Source organism: Thalassophryne amazonica, chromosome 7 (genome assembly GCF_902500255.1).
Source record: "Thalassophryne amazonica chromosome 7, fThaAma1.1, whole genome shotgun sequence".
Classification (NCBI taxonomy): domain Eukaryota; kingdom Metazoa; phylum Chordata; class Actinopteri; order Batrachoidiformes; family Batrachoididae; genus Thalassophryne; species Thalassophryne amazonica.
Genome location: NC_047109.1, coordinates 20,657,048 through 20,678,462, shown reverse-complemented (window position 1 = coordinate 20,678,462; position 21,415 = coordinate 20,657,048). Strand labels below are relative to the sequence as shown.

The window sequence follows — 21,415 nt, the reverse complement described above, 5'->3', positions numbered from 1 at the left end:
TTCCCACAACGGTATCTGCATCTTCAGGGACCTCATGAGTCTACAACAGCTTCACAGGCATTTCTTGATGTGAAAAGACAAGGACAAAGAAGCATGAATTTCACTGCTGAGATAAATTGTCATAGGCTAAGTCTGCACCAGCGACTGGGCTAGAAACCTGAGCGCAGCATGCAGGTCTTTTAGACGTACCACAGGGACAAATTTCATTACTTTAAGTTTCTCCCGTTTTGTTGCGTGAGGTTGAGCTGTCTGTTCTTTGAATTGTCCGAGTTATGATGGTAACTTGAAATGCACAGTGTTGTGAGGAAAGGGTTACTCATCTTGACATAAGTATCACTTGCACTGTGTGGGGATGTCAGCTACGAGATTTTGGCTATGGGCCGTGTTTCCCTGGGCATCATCCAGCATACTGGTGCCTCAGTGTTGAGCAGGCCAAGGTGTGTGTCTGTGCCTTGGGAGCTCTCTGCCTGGCACAGGTTTTACTCCCTGCAGTTAAAACTTTGAGGCCATGGTTATCTTTAGACTGCTCAGTGCTCCTGTTTTATCTGTCTTCTTTATGGGGTCAGGAACACTTCTGTAAATCATAAAAGTAAACTTTTGCTTATTTTTGATCATTGCAGCCTTGAAAGCTGTGCGGATAAGTTTTGCTTTGGGTTGTTTTGTCCTTTTTTACCCATGAGCTCTGCATGGAGATAATGCAGCCTACCGCCTGGATGTATGCTTTGGCAGTCAGGAGACAAAGCACAGATTTGTGTGGCCCCAGAGCATTTACTGCTGCTGTTTGCTGTTTAGTCTGGCCCATGACCTTCCATCCCCTCAGGTCTCTTTCAGATATGATGACACTTCTATCCTCAGTGTCAAACATCTTCAACCCCTAATCACAAACAGTTAGGATGGTGTGGAAAATCAAGGGGAGAAGAAAGTGATTCTTAGTTTATTTTGATCTGTTTCTTTCTAGACAGTAAGAATGTTTTGTGATCAGCTTCATTACATTCACCAAGGACATTATAAAATCATTGGCGTTTATTTATTTGTCTGTTGTTAGCATGATTACGTCAAAACTACTTCATGGATTTTCAACAAATTTGTACCACAGGTAGATATTAGGGCATCAAAGACTCGACCGAATTTTGGATCTAGTGACAAGTTTAAAAACAAATTAACGATGTTATTTCAAACAGGTGACTGTAATAATTATTTGGTACAAAAGCAGTATCCATGAATTTGATGAGCAGAGATGGGCAGAGGATCTCCAGTTTGTCAACAGTATTCCTCAAAGACAGATATTTCATCCTCTGCACTTCACAATATCAGTAAATGGTTCAAGGAATCTGGATGAATTTCAGTCAGTTTCAGATTTTAAATTTGTACAAAGTGATATTTTGTGAGACAACAAACTTAATGTTGTTAAAATATTGAAGGCAGTCTGGTATTTGGGTGGGGTGGGGCATTTTAATTATTCTAATCAATTCTAGTTTACGAATTAGAATTCTAGAAGGAAATTATATTGCACAGACAAAATAATGTGACATTGAGGTGATTTATAGGTGTCATATTCCACTCCATTGCGTATCCCAGAATCCATTTGCACCAACAGGTGATATACCATATTAGGTGACCCGTTAGATTCTGTGATCTGCAGTGTTTGGTTGGTTGGATTTGGACTGAGGTAGGTCACACTGCAACAGCAGCAATCAGATATTTTCACTGCTGATATGTTTTGGATGATTTTTATTTATTTATTTTTAAGTGCCACAATGAGGTCACCTTTAGACTCCTGTATTTTGAAATTTGCTTAGACACTTTTTTCAACTGTCCCACAGTTAGCCTACACACCATATCGCTGTGTCCCATGAGGTATTTTCTGGTCCTAGGACAATGGGACATGATTAAGTTTGAGCTGTGGCATGGAGACACATGCTTGTGCACACATACACATTGCAGAAATTATTTAGGCGGGGTAGGCTATATTTGGGGATGTGGGGTGAACTAATTTACAGAAATCCTCATATTTTGCCACTTTGGAATGTGCCATATGTAGATTGCGTGCATCCAGTTGCGCCTTTTCTGCTGTTCATGTAATGGCATGGAGGTGCATAAAATGACTCATGATAAATACATTTTATGTCTTTTGCTCACCTTTGTTGTTGCACACAAAACAGTCCACAGCTCTGAATGCAGATTAAAGAATACAGTACATCTGGAAAGTATTCACAGCACTTCACCCTTTCCACCTTTTGTTATGTTACAGCCTTATTCCAAAATGGATGAAATTCATTTTTCCCCTCAAATTTCTACTCACAACACCCCATAATGGCAATATAAACAAAATAAATAAATAAATAAAATGACAATATATCACGTTGAGCTCTGAGCATGACAGCACCAGTCTTCTGTCAAGATGAGCTCCCATAGCTTAAATCGACTGTGTGTCTGCTTTAGAGTGTGCACATGCAAATCTTTACTTTTTTTTTTAAGTGAAAAGATAGTAATTGCTGTATTTTTATGTAAAGACAAAACTTACATGGGTTTTCTTTGGTGGGGAAGCTCAACGGATGAGGTGTAGATTTTACCAGTCCCATTTAATGCAACACGGGTGAGCCGTTCCTGTGTTTATACAGAGGTAAACTGACTATTAATACTGCAATTTACTGCTTTTATAAAGACATTGATCGTGTTTGGGCATTTTGTATTTATTTTTCGTGCATTTATTATGTTTGTGAATGCAGTTCCATTTACTGTTTATGAATATTGTAGCGATCGTCATGCTGTGAAATGTTGTGCTGCAATTCATTATGGGAATTCGGGGTTTGTTTTTTTTATTGTTATTGTGGTACATGTTGGTTTAGCAGTGTTGTTAGTCTTATAGATTTGTTGTGTTTTGTAGTTCAAGTAGTGTAATTAGTTTAAGAGTTATGTTGTCACAATGAGTGAAAAGTGCCTTGCGTTTGTCTTCTGCCACTAACTATGTTGTTATTTGTGAAAAGTAAATCACACTTCTTTGTGGCAGCTGGCAGGGTGCATAAAGAACAAAAAGCTCTGGCTTGTTCTTCCATACAGCTTGCCACAATATATATATGATATAGAGATAAACTAATTACACTTAGACACAGTCCAACCACTAGCAGCAGTGGGCAACCACAGTCCGGTGCCCTGGGACCAACTCCAGATGTAGAGATGCTGCCTCGATCAGGGGCAGAGAAAGGAGCAGACCCTAAATAAGCATGTTTTTGATATCGCACTTCTGGCTTCTGCTCAAAATCAATAAATCCGGTGAACTTCTCAAGGGAAATCTATTGTAGGGATCCATGGTGATTCTTTGTATTTCCTCTAACTACCTCTTCTGATGTTCAGGCTCGAGCGCTTTAGCTATATTGGACAAATTAGCTTGGCCATCCACCAACGATCCAGCATCGACCATGCTGTGTGTACAGAGCTTGCTGTCCAGTATGGTGGCAAACACAAAACTGAGTGTTGCATGTGACATCACTGCACACTATCTATAAAATATATTAAACAAAAATATATAAAGGCAACACTCTTATTTTTGCTCCCATGTTTCATGAGCTGAACTTCACTCACTCACCTTCGAACGCTTAGTCCAAATAAGGGTCATGGGATGCTGGAGCCTATCCCAGCAGTCATAGAGCATGAGGCGGGGTACACCCTGGACAGGACGCCAGTCTGACACAGGGCCACATATAGACAAACGAACACATTCACACCCACACACAGCTACGGACAATTTCAAGTATCCAATGCACCTAACCTGCATGTCTTTGGATGTGGGAAGAAACGGGAGCACCCAGAGGAAACCCACACAAACATGGGGAGAACATGCAGTGTGTGTGTGTTGTATTGTATATTATAATAGCCAAGTGACCACACACACACATACATACGAGGTCTATTAGAAAAGAAACCGGCCGTTTTATTTTTTTAAAAAACTATATGGATTTGATTCATATGTTTTTACGTCAGCCAAGCTTTAACCTTCGTGCGCATGCGTGAGTTTTTCCACGCCTGTCGGTGACGTCATTCGCCTGTGAGCACGCCTTGTGGGAGGAGTGGTCCAGCCCCCTTGTCGGATTTTCATTGTCTGAGAAGTTGCTGAGAGACTGGCGCTGTGCTTCATTAAAATTTTTTCGAAAACTGTGAGGCACATCCGAGTGGATACCATTCGAGAAATTAAGCTGGTTTTCGGTGAAAATTTTAACGGCTGAGAGATTTTGGATTGTTTCTATCGCTGTAAGGACTTCCCACGGAGCGGGACGTCACGCAGCACTCCAAGGCTACGTCGTCATTCTGTTTCAAGCTGAAAACTTCCAAATTTAAGCCTCTGTTGACCCAGGACGTCGTGAGAGAACAGAACTTTCAGAAGAGGTCGGAATCAGCAGTTTATCCTGACATTCCACTGTTAAAGGAGATTTTTTTTTTTTTTAATGAAAGACGTGCGGACGGATTCGCGCGGCGCGCCCGCCACAGGAAAAACACCTCCATGTTGATAACCATTTGTAAAATCCAGGCGGCTTTTGGTGGCTTTCAGTTGAGTGAGTATCTGAGAAATTGTTTAACAGCAGGGCATGTTCCAACTTGTCCTTAAGGCTTCCAATGGAGGTGTTTTTCCTGTGGCGGGCACGCCGCGCCGGGTGCGAGCCGACGTGCCAATCCATCCACACATCTTTCATTAAAAAAATCTCCTTTAACAGTGGAATGTCAGGATAAACTGCTGATTCCGACCTCTTCTGAAAGTTCTCTGTTCTCTCACGATGTCCTGGGTCAACAGAGGCTTAAATTTGGAGGTTTTCAGCTTGAAACAGGATGACAACGTCGCCTCGGAGCGCTGCGCAACGTCCCGCTCCGTGGGAAGTCCTTACAGCTATAGAAACAATCCAAAATCTCTCATCAGCCGTTAAAATTTTCACCGAAAACCAGCTTAATTTGTCGAATGGTGTCCACTCGGATGTGCCTCAGTTTTCAAAAAAATTTCGATGAAGCACAGCGCCAGTTTCTCAGCAACTTCTCAGACAAAGGAATTCCAACGAGGGGGCTGGACCACTCCTCCCACAAGGCGTGCTCACAGGCGAATGACGTCACCGACAGGCGTGAAAAAACTCTTGCATGCCCACGAGGGTTCAAGCTTGGCTGATGTAATCACACGTGATTCAAATCCATGTGGTTTTTTAAAAAAAATATTGGATAGTTTTCTAATAGACCTCGTGTATGTGTGTGTATATATATGTGTATATATATTATACAGTTGTATGTAAAAGCAAATATGTAGGACTGCTTTTTTGCATTTGCGCAATATCTCTAAAATTAGAAAGGTCTTGTCTCAGAGTGATGCTGAAAAACTAACTCATGCATTTTCCTCTAGGCTAGACTACTGTAATTCATTATCAGGTTGTCCTAAAAGTTCCCTGGAAATCCTTCAGTTAATTCAAAATGCTGCAGCTAGAGTACTGACAGGGACTAGGAGAGAGCATATTTCACCCATATTGGCTTCTCTTCATTGGCTCCCTGTTAATTCCAGAACAGAATTTAAAATTCTTCTTCTTACTTATAAGGTTTTGAATAATCAGGTCCCATCTTATCTTAGGGACCTCATACGAGGTCTATTAGAAAAGTATCCGACCTTATTTTTTTCAAAAACCATATGGATTTGAATCACGTGTGATTGCGTCAGACAAGTTTGAACCCTCGTGTGCATGCGTGAGTTTTTCCACGCCTGTCTGTTGCATCATTCGCCTGTGAGCAGGCTTTGAGTGAGGAGTGGTCCAGCCCCTCGTCAGATTTTCATTGTCAGGAAATGGCGGAATGATTTGGGCTTTTTTTTTTTTTTTTTTTTTCCATCAGAATTTTTTTTTCAGAAACTGTTAGAGACTGGCAGCTGGAAACCATTAGAAAAATTTATCTGGCTTTCGGTGAAAATGTTAGGGGCTTGGTAGAGAATGAGTGTTACTGTCGCTTTAAGGATGGCCCCCAGCGGCTGTGGGGCGCGCCGTGCTCCGAAGCCGCCATCGACAGGCTGAACGACCATTTAATTTCTAAACGGATGGCTGTCTGGATCCGTGACCATCGTGTGCCATTTCTCTGGTTATCATAAGAGCTGGACATCAACCATTTTCCGGCAGATTTCACTTTTAACAAGAGATTTTGTCATGGAAAGCCGAGCGGAGGCTTCACGCGTCACGATGGATTCGCTAATGGAGCGAGACAAAACCACCTCCGTTTTGGTCTCACAGGACGGCTTTGAGATGGCGTTCAGACAACTGTCGGTGGTTTTTCCATCGAGTGATTATCCGAGAAATTGTGGATGTGCCTGGACATGCCAGAACATGTCCGGTGAGGCTTCATCACGGTGTTGCTGTGCGCCATGCGGCACCGCCGCAACGCGCAGAATTCCTCCGCACGTCTGTCTCAATGTGCCGAAAAAGTGCTGATGTCCACATCTTTTCACAATTCCTGTGCTAGTCAGACGACGTCCCGGATAAAACACAGCGTCCAGTTTGGAAATGAATGGCACATTCCACTGTTAAAGGAGTTTTTGTCATGGAAAGAGGAGTGGAGGCTTCGCGCATCACGGCTGCTTTTAATCATTGGTGATTGATCTCTGCTCTCTTCCACAGCATGTCTTTTTCCTGATTCTCTCCCCTCAGCCCCAACCAGTCCTAGCAGAAGACTGTCCCTCCCTGAGTCTGGTTCTGCTGGAGGTTTCTTCCTGTTAAAAGGGAGTTTTTCCTTCCCACTGTTGCCAAGTGCTTGCTCATAGGGGGTCGTTTTGACTGTTGGGGTTTTTCTGTAATTATTGTATGGCTTTTGCCTTACTATATAAAGCGCCTTGGGGCGACTGTTTGTTGTAATTTGGTGCTATATAAATAAAATTGATTTGATTTAAAAGTTTGGGCATCCCTGATGATTTCCATGATTTTCCTTTTATAAATCATGGGTTGTTTGGATCAGCAATTTCAGTTAAATATATAATGTAGCAGACAAACACAGTGATATTTGACAAATGAAATTCATAGTATCTACAGAAAGTGTGTAATAATAATACAAAATTAGGCAGGTGCATAAATTTAGGCACCCCAACAGAGAAAAATATATCAATATGTAGTAGATCTTCCTTTTGCAGATATAACGGCCTCTAAATGCTTCCTATAGCTTCCAATGAGAGTCTAGATTCTGGTTGAAGGAATTTTGGACCATTCTTCTTTGCAAAATATCTCAGGTTTGTTGGTTTCTGAGCATGGACAGCCCACTTAAAATCACACCACAGATTTTCAATAATATTCAGGTCTGGGGACTGAGATGGCCATTCCAGAACATTGTACTTGTTCTTCTGCATGAATGCTTTAGTAGATTCTGAGCAGTGTTTAGGGTCGTTGTCTTGTTGAAAGATCTAGCCCCGGCGCGATTTCAGCTTGGTCACTGATTCGTGAACATTGTTCTCAAGAATCTGCTGATATTGACTGGAATCCATGTGACCCTCAACTTTAACAAGATTCCCAGTACCTGCACTGGCCGCACAGCCCCACAGCATGATGGAACCACTTTGAAATTTTACTGTAGTTAGCAAGTGTTTTTCTTAGAATGCTGTGTTCTTTTTCAGCCATGCATACCTCCCCTTGTTATGTCCAAATAACCCTATTTTAGTTTCATCAGTCCACAGCACCTTATTCCAAAATGAAGCTGGCTTGTCCAAATGTGCATATAGCATACCTCAAGCGACTCTGTTCAGAGTGTGTATGCAGAAAAGGCTTCCTCTGCATTACAGCATCATACAGCATCTCTTTATGCAAAGTGCTCTGTTTAGTTGAATGATGCACAGAGACACTATCTACAGCAAGATCATGTTGTAGGTCTTTGGAGCATGTCTGTGGGTTGACTTTGACTAGGGATGGGTATCGAGAACCTGTTCCTTTCGTGTATCGTTAAGAAATTATTCGATCCACCAACATCAATAAGCTTTTTACTTAACGATTCTGTTATCGGTCCTTCAGAGTGGCCATTGTTTTGGGGGGTGTTTGTCAGGAAAATGATAATTTCCCTACATTGATTACAGACCCTGCAACGGGTCCGTAATCAACTTTTCTGCAGCGCGGCTTTGCTTTGAACCTTGAACCAATCGAAGCAGTGGTTCGCAGATTGAAGCAATGCTTCGATCTATTGCTTTGTTTATTTTTTCTTTTTCACTTAATTTTACCCCGCTAAAACCCTAAAGAGCATACATCTGTGAGTATTATTTACCTTTTCTATGTTAAACCGACCTGTTATGGTCTTCTGAAACAGTTGATGTATTTTATAACTTAAAAACGGAAGCGATGCTAAAAAAGTTAAGTTAGCATTAAGCAGTTGCAGCTGTCATCACGTTCGGGTGCATTTGTTTTCAAATTGTAATTCATAAATTTATTTTTGTTTATATATTAATAATCTAATGATTATTATATTAAATATATACTTATTATATACAATTTTAGAGAAAGACAAAAAGAACCTGAATAGAAACACAACAAAATATAAAAGCAACTAACAATGAACATAAATAAATACAGAAATAAATGTTTCCTGTGAACACCTAGTGACTCTTACACCTCCATTTCATCCCTGTCTTAAAGTTTAATGAGTTTGTTTCGGTCAAACCATATTTTCAATGTGTTAATTTCTTCAGTGATTTCCTCCAGAACTATCTGCCAAACTAGAAAACTGCTACATCCTAGAAAGAGCAGAAGACTACTGGAATGAATTTTAATAAGTTGTTTTTTTTTCTCACTAAATGGATGCTGCACTCACTCCAGTTTATCATCTGGAATAGTCCCAGATTGCATTTCAGAGCTTCTAGAATTGAAACATTTTCGTGCACGTGGTGTTGGGGGGGTAATTTTGGCTTTTTTTGTTTTTCACCACTTTCATCCCTGAATATGTCAATCGTGATTCACGTTTGTGCGGATTAAAGTTACTAACTAGGACTCCTGTGTTGTTGTGAGAAAGAAACAAGAATCGTCCTCCGTTCTATTTACACAGCTCCAAACGTTGTGCGGCTCTCTGACGAGTCAAGTTAGAATGATAGAATCCAGTCTGAATGAATAACTTCAAAGCGAAACACCGTTTTGTTTATTTTTATGTCCAGAGATCAAGGATACAGTGACCAATTTCATATTTATTTACTTTAAGACTCAATGAAATACATAGAAAACCTGTAAAACTTACTTTTAGTACAAAATTCATGAGGTATTTATAAGGGAATCGATAAGGAATCAGATCGATAAGTAGAATTGATAATGGCATTGATATCGATGAAATCTTATCAATACCCATCTCTAACTATGACTGTTCTCACCATCCTTCGCTTCAGCTTATCCGAGATTTTTCTTGGCCTGCCACTTCGGGCCTTAACAAGTAGTGTGCCTGCAGTCTTCCAGTTCCTCACAGTGGAAATTCACAGATGAAATCTCTGAGACAGCTTTTTGTATCCTTCCCCTAAAACCATGATGTTGAACAGTCTTTGTTTTCAGGTCATTTGAGAGTTGTTTAAAGGTTCCCATGTTACCATGGGAGGGGATACATTTTGCAAATGGCAACCTTAAATACCCTTTCTCATGATTGGATTCACCTGTGTAAGGTGTTCAAGGGTCAGTGAGCTTACCAAACCAATTTTGTGTTCCAATAATTAGTGCTAAATGTATTCAAATGAATAAAGTGCCCAAATGCCTAATTTTGTTTAAATAATTATTGCACACTTTCTTTAAATACTAAAAACTTCATTTCACTTCTCAAATATCAGTGTGTTTGTCTGCTATATGATATATTTAACTGAAATTTATGATCCGGACAACCAATGATTTATAAAGGAAAATCATAAAAATTATCAGGGGTGCCCAAACTTTTGCCTACAAGTGTGTGTGTTTTTTGTTTTGTTTTTTTTCCCCCACCTGTGACATCTTGTGTTGGGGTGGTCGTGACCTGGGGCTTGAACTCTGAGAACAGGGCAGTGAAGGGTTTCTTGCAGGAGTAAACCTGTGTGGACTCTTGTCCTGCAGTGTTTTCAGTCGGCCACAGCTATCCCGGGTCCAAAGGGCCTTGGTGGGTCAGTCTTCCAGCTGAATCGTCACATTTGCCCTGGAGGATAAAACAGACTTAGACTCATTTTTATTGTCATTCAGTAGTAAATATCAGTCTTTGTCACAGAACGAAATATCAATGCACTCCACGAATAGATAGATAACACAGAATAAAAGTCCAAGGTGTAAGATAGTGATAAATAGGGTTTAAACAACAAAAAAAAAGCTATCAATAACAACTGGGTTAAGGTGAGGGGGCGGGGCTTTTTGCATGTTTGCAGCTTGGTTTTCTGTCTGTCTCTCTCCTTTCTGCTTCCCTTGCAGCCGCTGTCACCCTTGCTCAAAGAGAAGGAAGCACTTGTTTGTGCAGGACCCTCTCACCTGTAAATGCTCCTGCAAACTCACACAGTTAGAATGCAGGTCCAGGCAACTTGAGTTAAACCAAAGAACGTGCAGGTTTGTCATAACTATCATGATGAATCCCGCCTGCCCCCACTGTGTGCACTTTTTTTAATCATTTCCTCCATAGTTGGAGTTGGTCTTGTGAAATGCATGCCCTCCCTCCTGCTGTTTGTTTGTTGTGGCGTTGTGCTTCCCTGACTGCCTACATCGTCTGTTGTCATCTGCGATCGTGTCCTAGCTTAGTCAAGTTTGAGTTTTTTGAAAGCTGACTGAAATAAAATCATGAAGTTAAAATAAGTTAAGGAATAGACGGCTGCATTCAAATATTAATTTCTGACATGTTGCTGACGTGTTTCCTATCAGGTTTTTTACACTGCATGTGATTCCACATGTGACTGTTATTCCCCTAATGTTGACTGATCCTCAGAAATGCGGTGTCAATAAATATTTATTTTTGACTCCATGGGACACTTCCTATTATTCCACATAGAAAGCATGTGCTTGCATTGATGTGTCTGTGCAAAGCAACAGTTTTGGCGTGTTGGAGCGCTGTTAATGAACTGTTGGCAGTGAGTGTCGGCATCACGCATTAAAAACTTTGTAATCGAAGGAGCCTGTGGACATCACACGTTGTCGGCTGCTGTCGGCCTGTGGTTTGTGACCTCTGTCCTCACAGTCACCACACACTGAGCTGGACCTAGAGAGCCCACACATCGCACACTGACCTATGACACACTTTCCATTGGTTGCTAAGAGTCGCTGATTTCTGGATCAGGTCACCAGTTGACCCGTGCAGGTTGAGCTGTAGCTCCAACCCCTCAACTTTGCTACAAAGCTAACACAATCCTCACAGGACGATACATCGATGTGCCTCATCGTGTTAGTTGACAGGATGAATTTGAGGATTGCGTTTGTGGCTCCATAAAGACTGTGGGCCCTAGCTTGATGGTCTTTGGAGCATAGCACTTGTGCATTTGGGGTGTGGCCATCTCCACTTTGCAATTTATGATGTGTAATCTGAGCACAAAGTAAAATGCAGGGCACAGAGGTCTAGTATTTAGCTAATTTATCATACAACCCCTGGCAATAATTATGGAATCACCGTCCTCGGAGGATATTCATTCAGTTGTTTAATTTTGTAGAAAAAAAGCAGATCACAGACATGACACAAAACTCAAAAGTAATTTCAAATGGCAACTTTCTGGCTTTAAGAACCACTATAAGAAATCAAGAAAAAAAAATTGTGGCAGTCAGTAACGGTTACTTTTTTAGACCAAGCAGAGGGAAAAAAATATGGACTCACTCAATTCTGAGGAATAATTTGTGGAATCACCCTGTAAATTTTCATCCCCAAAACTAACACCTGCATCAAATCAGATCTGCTTGTTAGTCTGCATCTAAAAAGGAGTGATCACACCTTGGAGAGCTGTTGCACCAAGTGGACTGACATGAATCATGGCTCCAACACGAGAGATGTCAGTTGAAACAAAGGAGAGGATTATCAAACTCTTAAGAGGGTAAATCATCACGCAGTATTGCAAAAGATGTTGGTTGTTCACAGTCAGCTGTGTCTAAACTCTGGACCAAATACAAACATGGGAAGGTTGTTAAAGGCAAACATACTGGTAGACCAAGGAAGACATCAAAGCGTCAAGACAGAAAACTTAAAGCAGTATGTCTCAAAAATTGAAAATGCACAACAAAACAAACGAGGAACGAATGGGAGGGAACTGGAGTCGACGTCTGTGACCGAACTGTAAGAAACCGCCTAAAGGAAATGGGATTTACATACAGAAAAGCTAAACGAAAGCCATCATTAACACCTAAACAGAAAAAAAACAAGGTTACAATGGGCTAAGGAAAAGAAATCGTGGACTGTGGATGACTGGATGAAAGTCATATTCAGTGATGAATCTCAAATCTGCATTGGGCAAGGTGATGATGCTGGAACTTTTGTTGGTGCCGTTCCAATGAGATTTATAAAGATGACTGCCTGAAGAGAACATGTAAATTTCCACAGTCATTGATGATATGGGGCTACATGTCAGGTAAAAGCACTGGGGAGATGGCTGTCATTACATCATCAATAAATGCACAAGTTTATGTTGATGTTTTGGACACTTTTCTTATCCCATCATTTGAAAGGATGTTTGGGGATGATGAAATCATTTTTCAAGATGATACTGCATCTTGCCATAAAGCAAAAACTGTGAAAACATTCCTTGCAAAAGGACACATAGGGTCAATGTCATGGCCTGCAAATAGTCCGGATCTTAATCCAATTGAAAATCTTTGGAAGTTGAAGAAAATGGTCCTTAACAAGGCTCCAACCTACAAAGCTGATCTGGCGACAGCAATCAGAGAAAGTTGGAGCCAGATTGCTGAAGAGTACTGTTTGTCACTCATTAAGTCCATGCCTCAGAGACTGCAAGCTGCTATAAAAGCCAGAGGTGGTGCAACAAAATATTAGTGATGTGTTGGAGCGTTCTTTTGTTTTTCATGATTCCATAATTTTTTCCTCAGAATTGAGTGAGTCCATTTTTTTTTTTCTCCCCCTCTGCTTGGTCTAAAAAAATAACCGTTACTGACTGCCACAATTTTTTTTTTTCTTGATTTCTTATAGTGTTTCTTAAAGCCAGAAAGTTGCCATTTGAAATGACTTTAGTTTTGTGTCATGTCTGTGATCTGCTTTTCTACAAAATTAAACAACTGAATGAACATCCTCCGAGGCCGGTGATTCCATAATTTTTGCCAGGGGTTGTAGACATGTATGGCCACAACAGTAAATAAACCAGTCAGGCTGTAGTTTGTCATTCCCTTTAAAAGGCCAAAGCATTAGCATCCAGTGAATGAAGTGAGAGGTTTTTGGGCAGGGAAACGTGTGTGCCTGCAAAACACCAGTCAAAGTATCTCATTTACAGGAGCAGTCAAAATCCACCACAGCTCCACAACCACCTGATCGCCTCCATATCCCACCAAGTGCAGACATCTGTGGCCAGTCCCGTCTTTGTGTTGTCTGGTAGTGAACCTCTACCTAAAAATGTTCTTTTACCATTAGATTTAATTCTGTTTTCAGTTCTGTGGGATTAGGATGAGTTACTGCAGATCCCTCTGAGTCTATGCAGACTGTCAGGGGGTCAGGGGTCCACCTGTGTGAGGTGGGCCTGGATATTGTGTGTTGAGTATCAGAAAACTCAGCCACATGGGGTACGCAGCCAGTACATTCTGAGCGCCGGTCCCAAGCCCGGATAAATGAGTAGAGTTGTCAGGAAGGGCAGCTGGTGTAAAACAAGCGAACCCAACTATGCAGACTAAGAATCAAATTTCCATACCGGATTGGTCGAGGTCCGGGTTAACAACATCCGCCACCGGTGCTGTTGCCCAACAGGGTCTCGCTGGAAAGACTGTGTGAAATTTAGTGAGCAGGTGAGAGAAGCACTGGGTGGAGGGGAAGCAGTTTTGGACAACTGGAAGAGTACTGCAGATGTGGTGAGGGAGACAGCTAGGAAAGTACTGGGTGTGAAATCTGGACAGTGGAAGGAAGACAAGGAGACTTGATGGTGGAACAAAGAGGTCCAGGAAATCATAAGGAGAAAGGGGTTGGAGAAAAGTTTTGGGCTAGTCGGAGAGATGAAGAAAGTACACAGCAGTACAAGGAGATGCGGCGTAAGGTGAAAAGAGTAGTGGCAAAAGCTAAGGAAAAGGCATATAATGAGCTGTACAAGAAGTTCAATAGTAATGAAGGAGAAAGGGACTTGTACCGATTGGCCAGACAAAGGGACAGAGCTGGAAAGGATGTGCAGCAGGTTAGGGTGGTAAAGATGCACATGGTTATGTGCTGACAAGTGAGGTGTGTGTTAAGAAGGTGGAGGGAATATTTTGAGGAGCTGATGAATGAAGAAAATGAGAAAAGGCTGGATGATGTGGTGAGAGTAATTCAGGAAGTACAACAGATTAGTAAGGAAGAAGTGAGGGCAGATATGAAGAGGATGAAGAGCGGAAAGGCAATTGGTCTGGATGACATTCCAGTGGAGGCATGGGAATGTCTAGGAGAGATGGCAGTAAAGTTTCTAACCCGATTGTTTAATAAAATCTTGGAAAGTAAGAGAATGCCTAAGGAGTGGAGACTAAGTGTGCTAGTTCCTATTTTTAAGAACAAGGGTGATGTGCAGAGCTGCAGTAACTACAGAGGCATAAAGTTGATCAGCCACATTGTGAAGATATGGGGAAGACTAGTAGAAGCTAGTCTTAGAATACAACCCCTGGCAAAAATTATGGAATCACCGGTCTTGGAGGATGTTCATTCAGTTGTTTAATTTTGTAGAAAAAAAGCAGATCACAGACATGACACAAAACTAAAGTCATTTCAAATGGCAACTTTCTGGCTTTAACCCTTTACCTAATGAGGCTATAAATGGATGATTGGTTATAATTTTTTATTATAGCAATAAAATTAAGAAATAATGTTCTATGTTTGTGTGCTCTGGTACCCTTTTCCAAGAGTACCTGAATTTCAATTATATTACACCTGATTAACTATTTATACACATTATTTGTAAGTTTTAGCATTTAAAATGAGGAAAAAACACAAACGAACTTTTTTTTTTTTTTTTCAGATTTTTAGTGAAAAATGATTATGTAAAGGAAGTTTGGATTTCACATTTTTAACAGGAAGCTGTAAGTGTTTACAATCAAAATAATTTTTGTGTGTCTAGAACTCAGAAACAGCGCAGAAACGGTGCAAAAGTAAACATTTTGCAAGGCGAAAATATGCAAAAAGTAACCAATTTTAAAGTGCAGAACCAAACAATATGAATAACAACAAAGTGCAAAACTATATATAAATATATCAATTATTATCTGTATTATTAAAATGTAATAAATCACTCATTTGATCACTCATTTTGTGCAAAATTATACAATATGAATAAAACAAAGTGTCAAACTATATACAAATATAAAAAAAAATTAATTAAAATTAGATCTAAACTACATCAGTCCATTGTCAGTGTGGTACTGTTTGTAACAGTTTCTGTCTGGCTTAAGACGGAGGCCAATTTTACAAAGTTTGCACATCCAGCAGATTGACCTCTTGCACACCTTGCAAGAACGCCGCCCCTTTGTGGATCGCTGGCAAGGTGGGTTTCTGCTTGTTGGCACCGGGCAGTGGCTTGTGGCTGATGGAGCCATCACACCCACACAAACACGCACACACACCTTCACAAATGACATTAACACCCTGTCTTTTCCTCAAAAATTACGACATTTATGTTTGCTGTCTGTCTCTGTACTTTTCTGTCACTTTTGCACTCTTTTTCATACTTTTCCCTCGTTTCAAAAGTCACCGAACGCACTTTACCGTAATATATGCAACATATAGCATACTGTTGGAAAGCACGGGTTCTTGGCTTGCTGTCAGTGTTGAAATTTTTCAGATTGAGGGCTTATACATGAGAACTTGCGTTAATGCGAATCGGCAGCGCACTAGTGTTTTTCCTCTGAGTTATGACATCACAGGCTTACGTTTACCGTAATACACCATATATCATTGGAAAGCCCTTGGTGTTAGCTTAACAATGCACTTTGAATCATTCGGATTGGACAAACTATGGCGGAGTTACGGTAAAAAGAAAATACGCATATGGAAAATATGGCGTGGGTGTCATCGCCGTAGATAAAGGGTTAAACACTATAAGAAATCAGGGGAAAAAATTGTGGCAGTCAGTAACGGTTCCTTTTTAGACCAAACAGAGGGAAAAAAATATGGAATCACTCAAATCTGAGGAAAAAATTATGGAATCATGAAAAACAAAAGAACGCTCCAATACATCACTAGTATTTTGTTGCACCACCTCTGGCTTTTATAACAGCTTGCAGTCTCTGAGGCATGGACTTAATGAGTGACAAACAGTACTCTTCATCAATCTGGCTCCAACTTTCTCTGATTGCTGTTGCCAGATCAGCTTTGCAGGTTGGAGCCTTGTCATGGACCATTTTCTTCAACTTCCACCAAAGATTTTCAATTGGATTAAGATCCGGACTATTTGCAGGCCATGCCATTGACTGTCTTTTTGCAAGGAATGTTTTCACAGTTTTTGCTCTATGGCAAGATGCATTATCATCTTGAAAAATGATTTCATCATCCCCAAACATCCTTTCAATTGATGGGATAAGAAAAGTGTCCAAAATATCAACGTAAACTTGTGCATTTATTGGCGATGTAATGACAGCCATCTCCCCAGTGCCTTTACCTGACATGCAGCCCCATATCATCAATGACTGTGGAAATTTACATGTTCTCTTCAGGCAGTCATCTTTATAAATCTCATTGGAACGGCACCAAACAAAAGTTCCAGCATCATCACCTTGCCCAGTGCAGATTCAAGATTCATCACTGAATATGACTTTCATCCACAGTCCACGATTGCTTTTCCTTAGCCCATTGTAACCTTGTTTTTTTTTCTGTTTAGGTGTTAATGACATATGTTGAGACATATTGCTTTAAGTTTTCTGTCTTGACGCTTTGAACAGTGCATTTACAAGAAGTAGAGGTGGTGAATGTAGATAGGTACTTGGGATCAACTGTCCAAAGTAATGGAGAGTGTGGTAGAGAAGTGAAGAAGAGAGTGCAGGCAGGGTGGAGTGGGTGGAGAAAGGTGGCAGGAGTGATCTGTGACCGAAGAATATCAGCAGGAGCAAAGGGGAAAGTTTACAAGACTGTAGTGAGACCAGCTATGTTGTACGGCTTTAAGATGGTAGCACTAACAAAAAGACAGGAGGCAGAGCTGAGGATGTGGAGATTCTCTGTAGAAGTAACAAGAATGGCCAGGATTAGGAATGAACATATCAGAGGGACAGCTCAGGTGGGACGGTTTGGAGACAAAGTCAGAGAGGTGAGACTGAGATGGTTTGGACATGTGCAGAGGACGGACCCAGGGTATATAGGGAGAAGGATCCTGAGGATGGAGCCACCAGGCAGGAGGAGAAGAGGGAGGCCAAAGAGGTTTATGTATTGAGGGAGGACATGCAGGTGGTTGGTGTGAGAGTAAGATACAGAGGACAGGATGAGATGGAAATGATTGATCTGCTGTGGCGACCGCTAACGGGAGCAGCTGAAACAAAAAGATGAGTATCAGGAAAACTCTGTAGTGCAGTGGTTTTCTGCTGCCACCTGAAAGCAGTGCAGGGTACTGTGAATGACCACACCTTGTTTTCAGACAAACATACCGATGGATGTACAAATAAATGCACAGTTATATTTGTCGCTTGGGACGATGTGGGCGTGTGAGCGCTGCGGCACACGAACAGTGACCCTTGTGCCAAGTGGAGGACGGAGCCCTTAGTGGTTAAGATGAGACGAGATAAGACTTTGTTGATCTCATGGTGGAGAAATTCAAAGCCGCTTCCAAGTGAAGCGGTGTCTGTAACTGTAAATCTTGTCATGTCAGGCTCATGTTTCACCGGCACTGATGGCGTGTTGGTGGGAAGTGTGGCCAGGTTCTCTGTTCATACTCTGGGTTCTGGTTTGTCTTCCTGCACTGAGCACATCAGTGAAAAAAGATTTGCTGCTTACCATCTAACCGTATTTCTGTTTTCCTCCACAGATGTGACAAACCGCGGTGATGACCCCAGGAGTGGAGCCGACACTGATGAAGGAATTATTTTGTAGGCACAGCACTTTGAGGTCTGAAGACGCATTCCCTGTGAGAACATGGAAGGACAAAGACAGGACCGTCTAACGGTCTGCTTTCTGACGACACAAAGACAATGGATTCTGCTGCTAGAAAATTATGTTATTTAAAGCTGAACGACTGCACCTGTGGTGCATGAAGAGCAAACATTTAATTAGCTGTCTGGTCATGGGGGGGAGCCGCCACAAAGGCTAGTGAGCTGTGGACAAGAATATTTTAAATGTTTCCAAGTACATGCGGAAGGTATTGTGACCAGAGTGTGTGAACTGTGACAGACGTGGAGGAGGTCTCTGTGCTTAAACTGGCAGCTCCCACACACAGTGAATTTTCCTCTCCACTGTAGTGATGTCCACCAGTTTCTGATGTAAGAGTCCAGCCATGTGGCTGGGTAATGTGAATTCGCCGTCCTCTTCCAGTGACCAGACCTCACCGGAAGAGTCCACTTCATCTTAGCCCCTGCTGTTGGACCGTCCTTCAGTAATAAGTGATGGACAGTGATAATTACTGTCCACCACCACTCCGTGCGAGACACACTGTGAAAAGTGGACTGAGGAGGTGGAGACTTGAAGAAATGGGATGCGGTCATTGTGCTCGACCATGTGGGTGTTTTTTTTTGTTTGTTTGTTTTTTTTTACTGCTGTGGTGTTTCATGCTGGGGAAAAGGACTTGTCTGAGTTTTTGCTGTATTGTGAGTTAAACGTGTCACTGTACGAGTCCACAGCCTTTCGCCTTATTTAATGTGTTCCAAAGAAAACACGCCCACATCAGTGTGTCTGCAGATGTTTCTCAGATACTATTTATTATTTATGGAATATTCTCAGTCTTTAAGTTCCCTTTCTATCTATTTGGTGCAGTGTTAGGTTTGTTTATGTGGGTGCAGAAAACCCGTCTGTTTGAGCAGGACTTTGACATTCCTGGATGGACCTCAGGGGGATCGGGGTGGGCCTGTCCACTGCTCACAAACCTCAGCCTCCAACTTGATGCACCAACATAGGTCATTCTCATTTTGGGTTGGAGCAGTAGCCATGTGGTTTTGCACTTGAGGCCCTAAGACATGTCCTGAGAAGAGCTGAAGGACTTTCCTTGTCAGCACTTGGCTCGGGTCTCGTTTAGTCAGAGCTGTCTGATCGGACTTGGGCTTCTAGTCTGAGGAAAGTCAAATGACAGAGTTTTCTCATTTTTTCTTTTTCTTTTTGTTCCAGCTGAAACATCCTCATTCTGACTGAATGTAGAACAACAGTGCCTATCCTTCTAAGCCAGAGGTCTCAAACTGATCCCAGAAAGGGCCAAGAGGGTGCAGGCTTTCTTTGCACTCCACCACTTCACTGATTTACTGATTCCACCTGTTCAAAGTGATGTTGATCAGTGGAATCACCTGGTGGAGTGGGTGGTTGCAAAGAAAGCCTGCACCCTCTTGGCCCTTTCTGGGATCAGTTTGAGACTTCTGTTTTAAAATGACCCACAGCTTCTCAGTGCACTGGCAAAGAAACATGATCATTATGATGACTGACATCTGTTAAAATGTTCAATATTTCTCTGTCCACCCTGGTTTTGATGTGGGCTTTCTCAAAATTCTGTTTGCAGGTGGTCCAGTAATTTGTCAGCTGAACCCCAAACAAAGGCTGTGAGGAACAGTCAGAAGTCCACCTGCTACAGCTGACATCTAGTCCAACTAAAAACTGTTCTCGTTGAGCCAGAATAAGGTCACTTTGCAGAGCGTGTTAAGTCCAAATAAACAGTCATTGTGGTGAGACTCTAATGAGCCAGTTGTTGATTGCTCAGAATAATGAAAGATGACAGACTGATGATGATCATAAATGTTACTCCAGTCACTGGTTTTATTATCCAGCTGCTGTTTGTCTTCATAAATGCTGGAATCTCAGACTAGAGGCCTCAGACACGCTTCAGGTGGTATTGGTCCTTCTGAAGGACGAACCTCATGACAACATTCTATTTTCTATTTAACTGATATCAAGGATTGTTGATGTACAGCAATGTTTTGTACATTTCCACGTTAATATATTTATTGGTACTGTAAAAAATGTTTTACTGTTATTGGTGTCTTTTGTGTAATTTGGTTGATTGTAACTATTAAAACATATTTATTTTGAAAAGCATTTTACCTTTTAACTCAGTCTATTCATGGCTGAATACTTGTTATAAAGTCAACTGATACTTTAACCTTGTATGTTTTCATTATATACATCATAACGTGTCGGTTTGTGAGAGAGAATTCTGTAGCAAGATTCTTTGGGTAACTAACTTGCAGAGATGACAGTTTTTCAAGTATTCCCAGAAAATGTGCTGCGTTTTTCTTTATTCTATGTTCTTCAACCCCCCCCCCCCCCCCCCCAAACACACACACACACACACACACACAAAAGTAGTATGTAGATGTAGGTCAGATGGAAAAAAAAATCACGTTTTTTGGTGGATTTCCACTTTTTTGCTGGTCGCTGCCTGGGTCATTTTTTAAATCAATGTTGTCCTGCAGGAACTGTTCAGTCTTTTTTTTTTTTTTTTAACATCAGGTACCTTGTTGGGCAGCTAAGAGGTCCTCTGAATTATAATATTGATCTGTTGGTGGCATTCTCATGGGAGAGACTAAATCTTGTGTGGGTGTGTGGCAGCGTCAGCACAAACCATTCAGAGGATGGGGGTTTCCTCAGAAAACATTTTAAACTGACACGTCTTAAACCGGTTCTGACTGCGACACAGGCAGGCCGGGCCTGGAACTTCAGAACTTGTGGCTTGTATTATTTAGTGTTTGCAGGTAGTCTTGCTGGCCATGTCACACCATGACGATTTAGCCAGCGTATGCCAACCGTTAAAAAAAACAAAAACACACGTCTAATAAGTTAGGGGTAAGTTTATTTATTTACATATACGAGGTCTGTTAGAAACGTCTGCTTCTTTTTCCATGAAAAAACTCCTGTAACAGTGGAATGTGCCGAAAAAGTGCTGATGTCCACGCCTTATGCCTATTTTGTGGAAGTCAGATGACGTCCCGGATCAACAAAGCCTTCACGTTGGAAATGATCTGGTTGTTTCAGTGGGGTGTCAGCCTGTCGCTCGGAGCGTGGCATGCTCTCAGACGTTGTGGGCGGTCTTTAAAACGGCTGGAGCACTCCTTAATCTGTGTAATCCCCATAAAATGGTCTCTGAAAGCCATCTGAATTTTCCGAATGGTGTCCACCTGGAGGTCTCTCACAGTTTCTGGAAAAAATTGATGCAGCAAAGCTCCAAATCATTCAGACATTT

General features: G+C 41.5%; 1 protein-coding gene across 2 annotated transcripts in view; it reads left to right on the top strand.

Annotated features, from left to right (window-relative positions):
- The window catches only part of LOC117513705 (vascular endothelial growth factor A-A-like), a 49,356-nt gene extending 29,085 nt beyond the window's left edge, over positions 1-20,271 (top strand). For both annotated transcript variants that reach the window (XM_034173946.1, XM_034173947.1), the window contains exon 6: positions 18,068-20,271. In XM_034173946.1, the coding sequence (XP_034029837.1) occupies positions 18,068-18,132 (65 nt within the window). In that variant the 3' untranslated portion in view covers positions 18,133-20,271. The remainder of the gene's footprint in view (positions 1-18,067) is intronic.
- Positions 20,272-21,415: the final 1,144 nt, after the last annotated feature.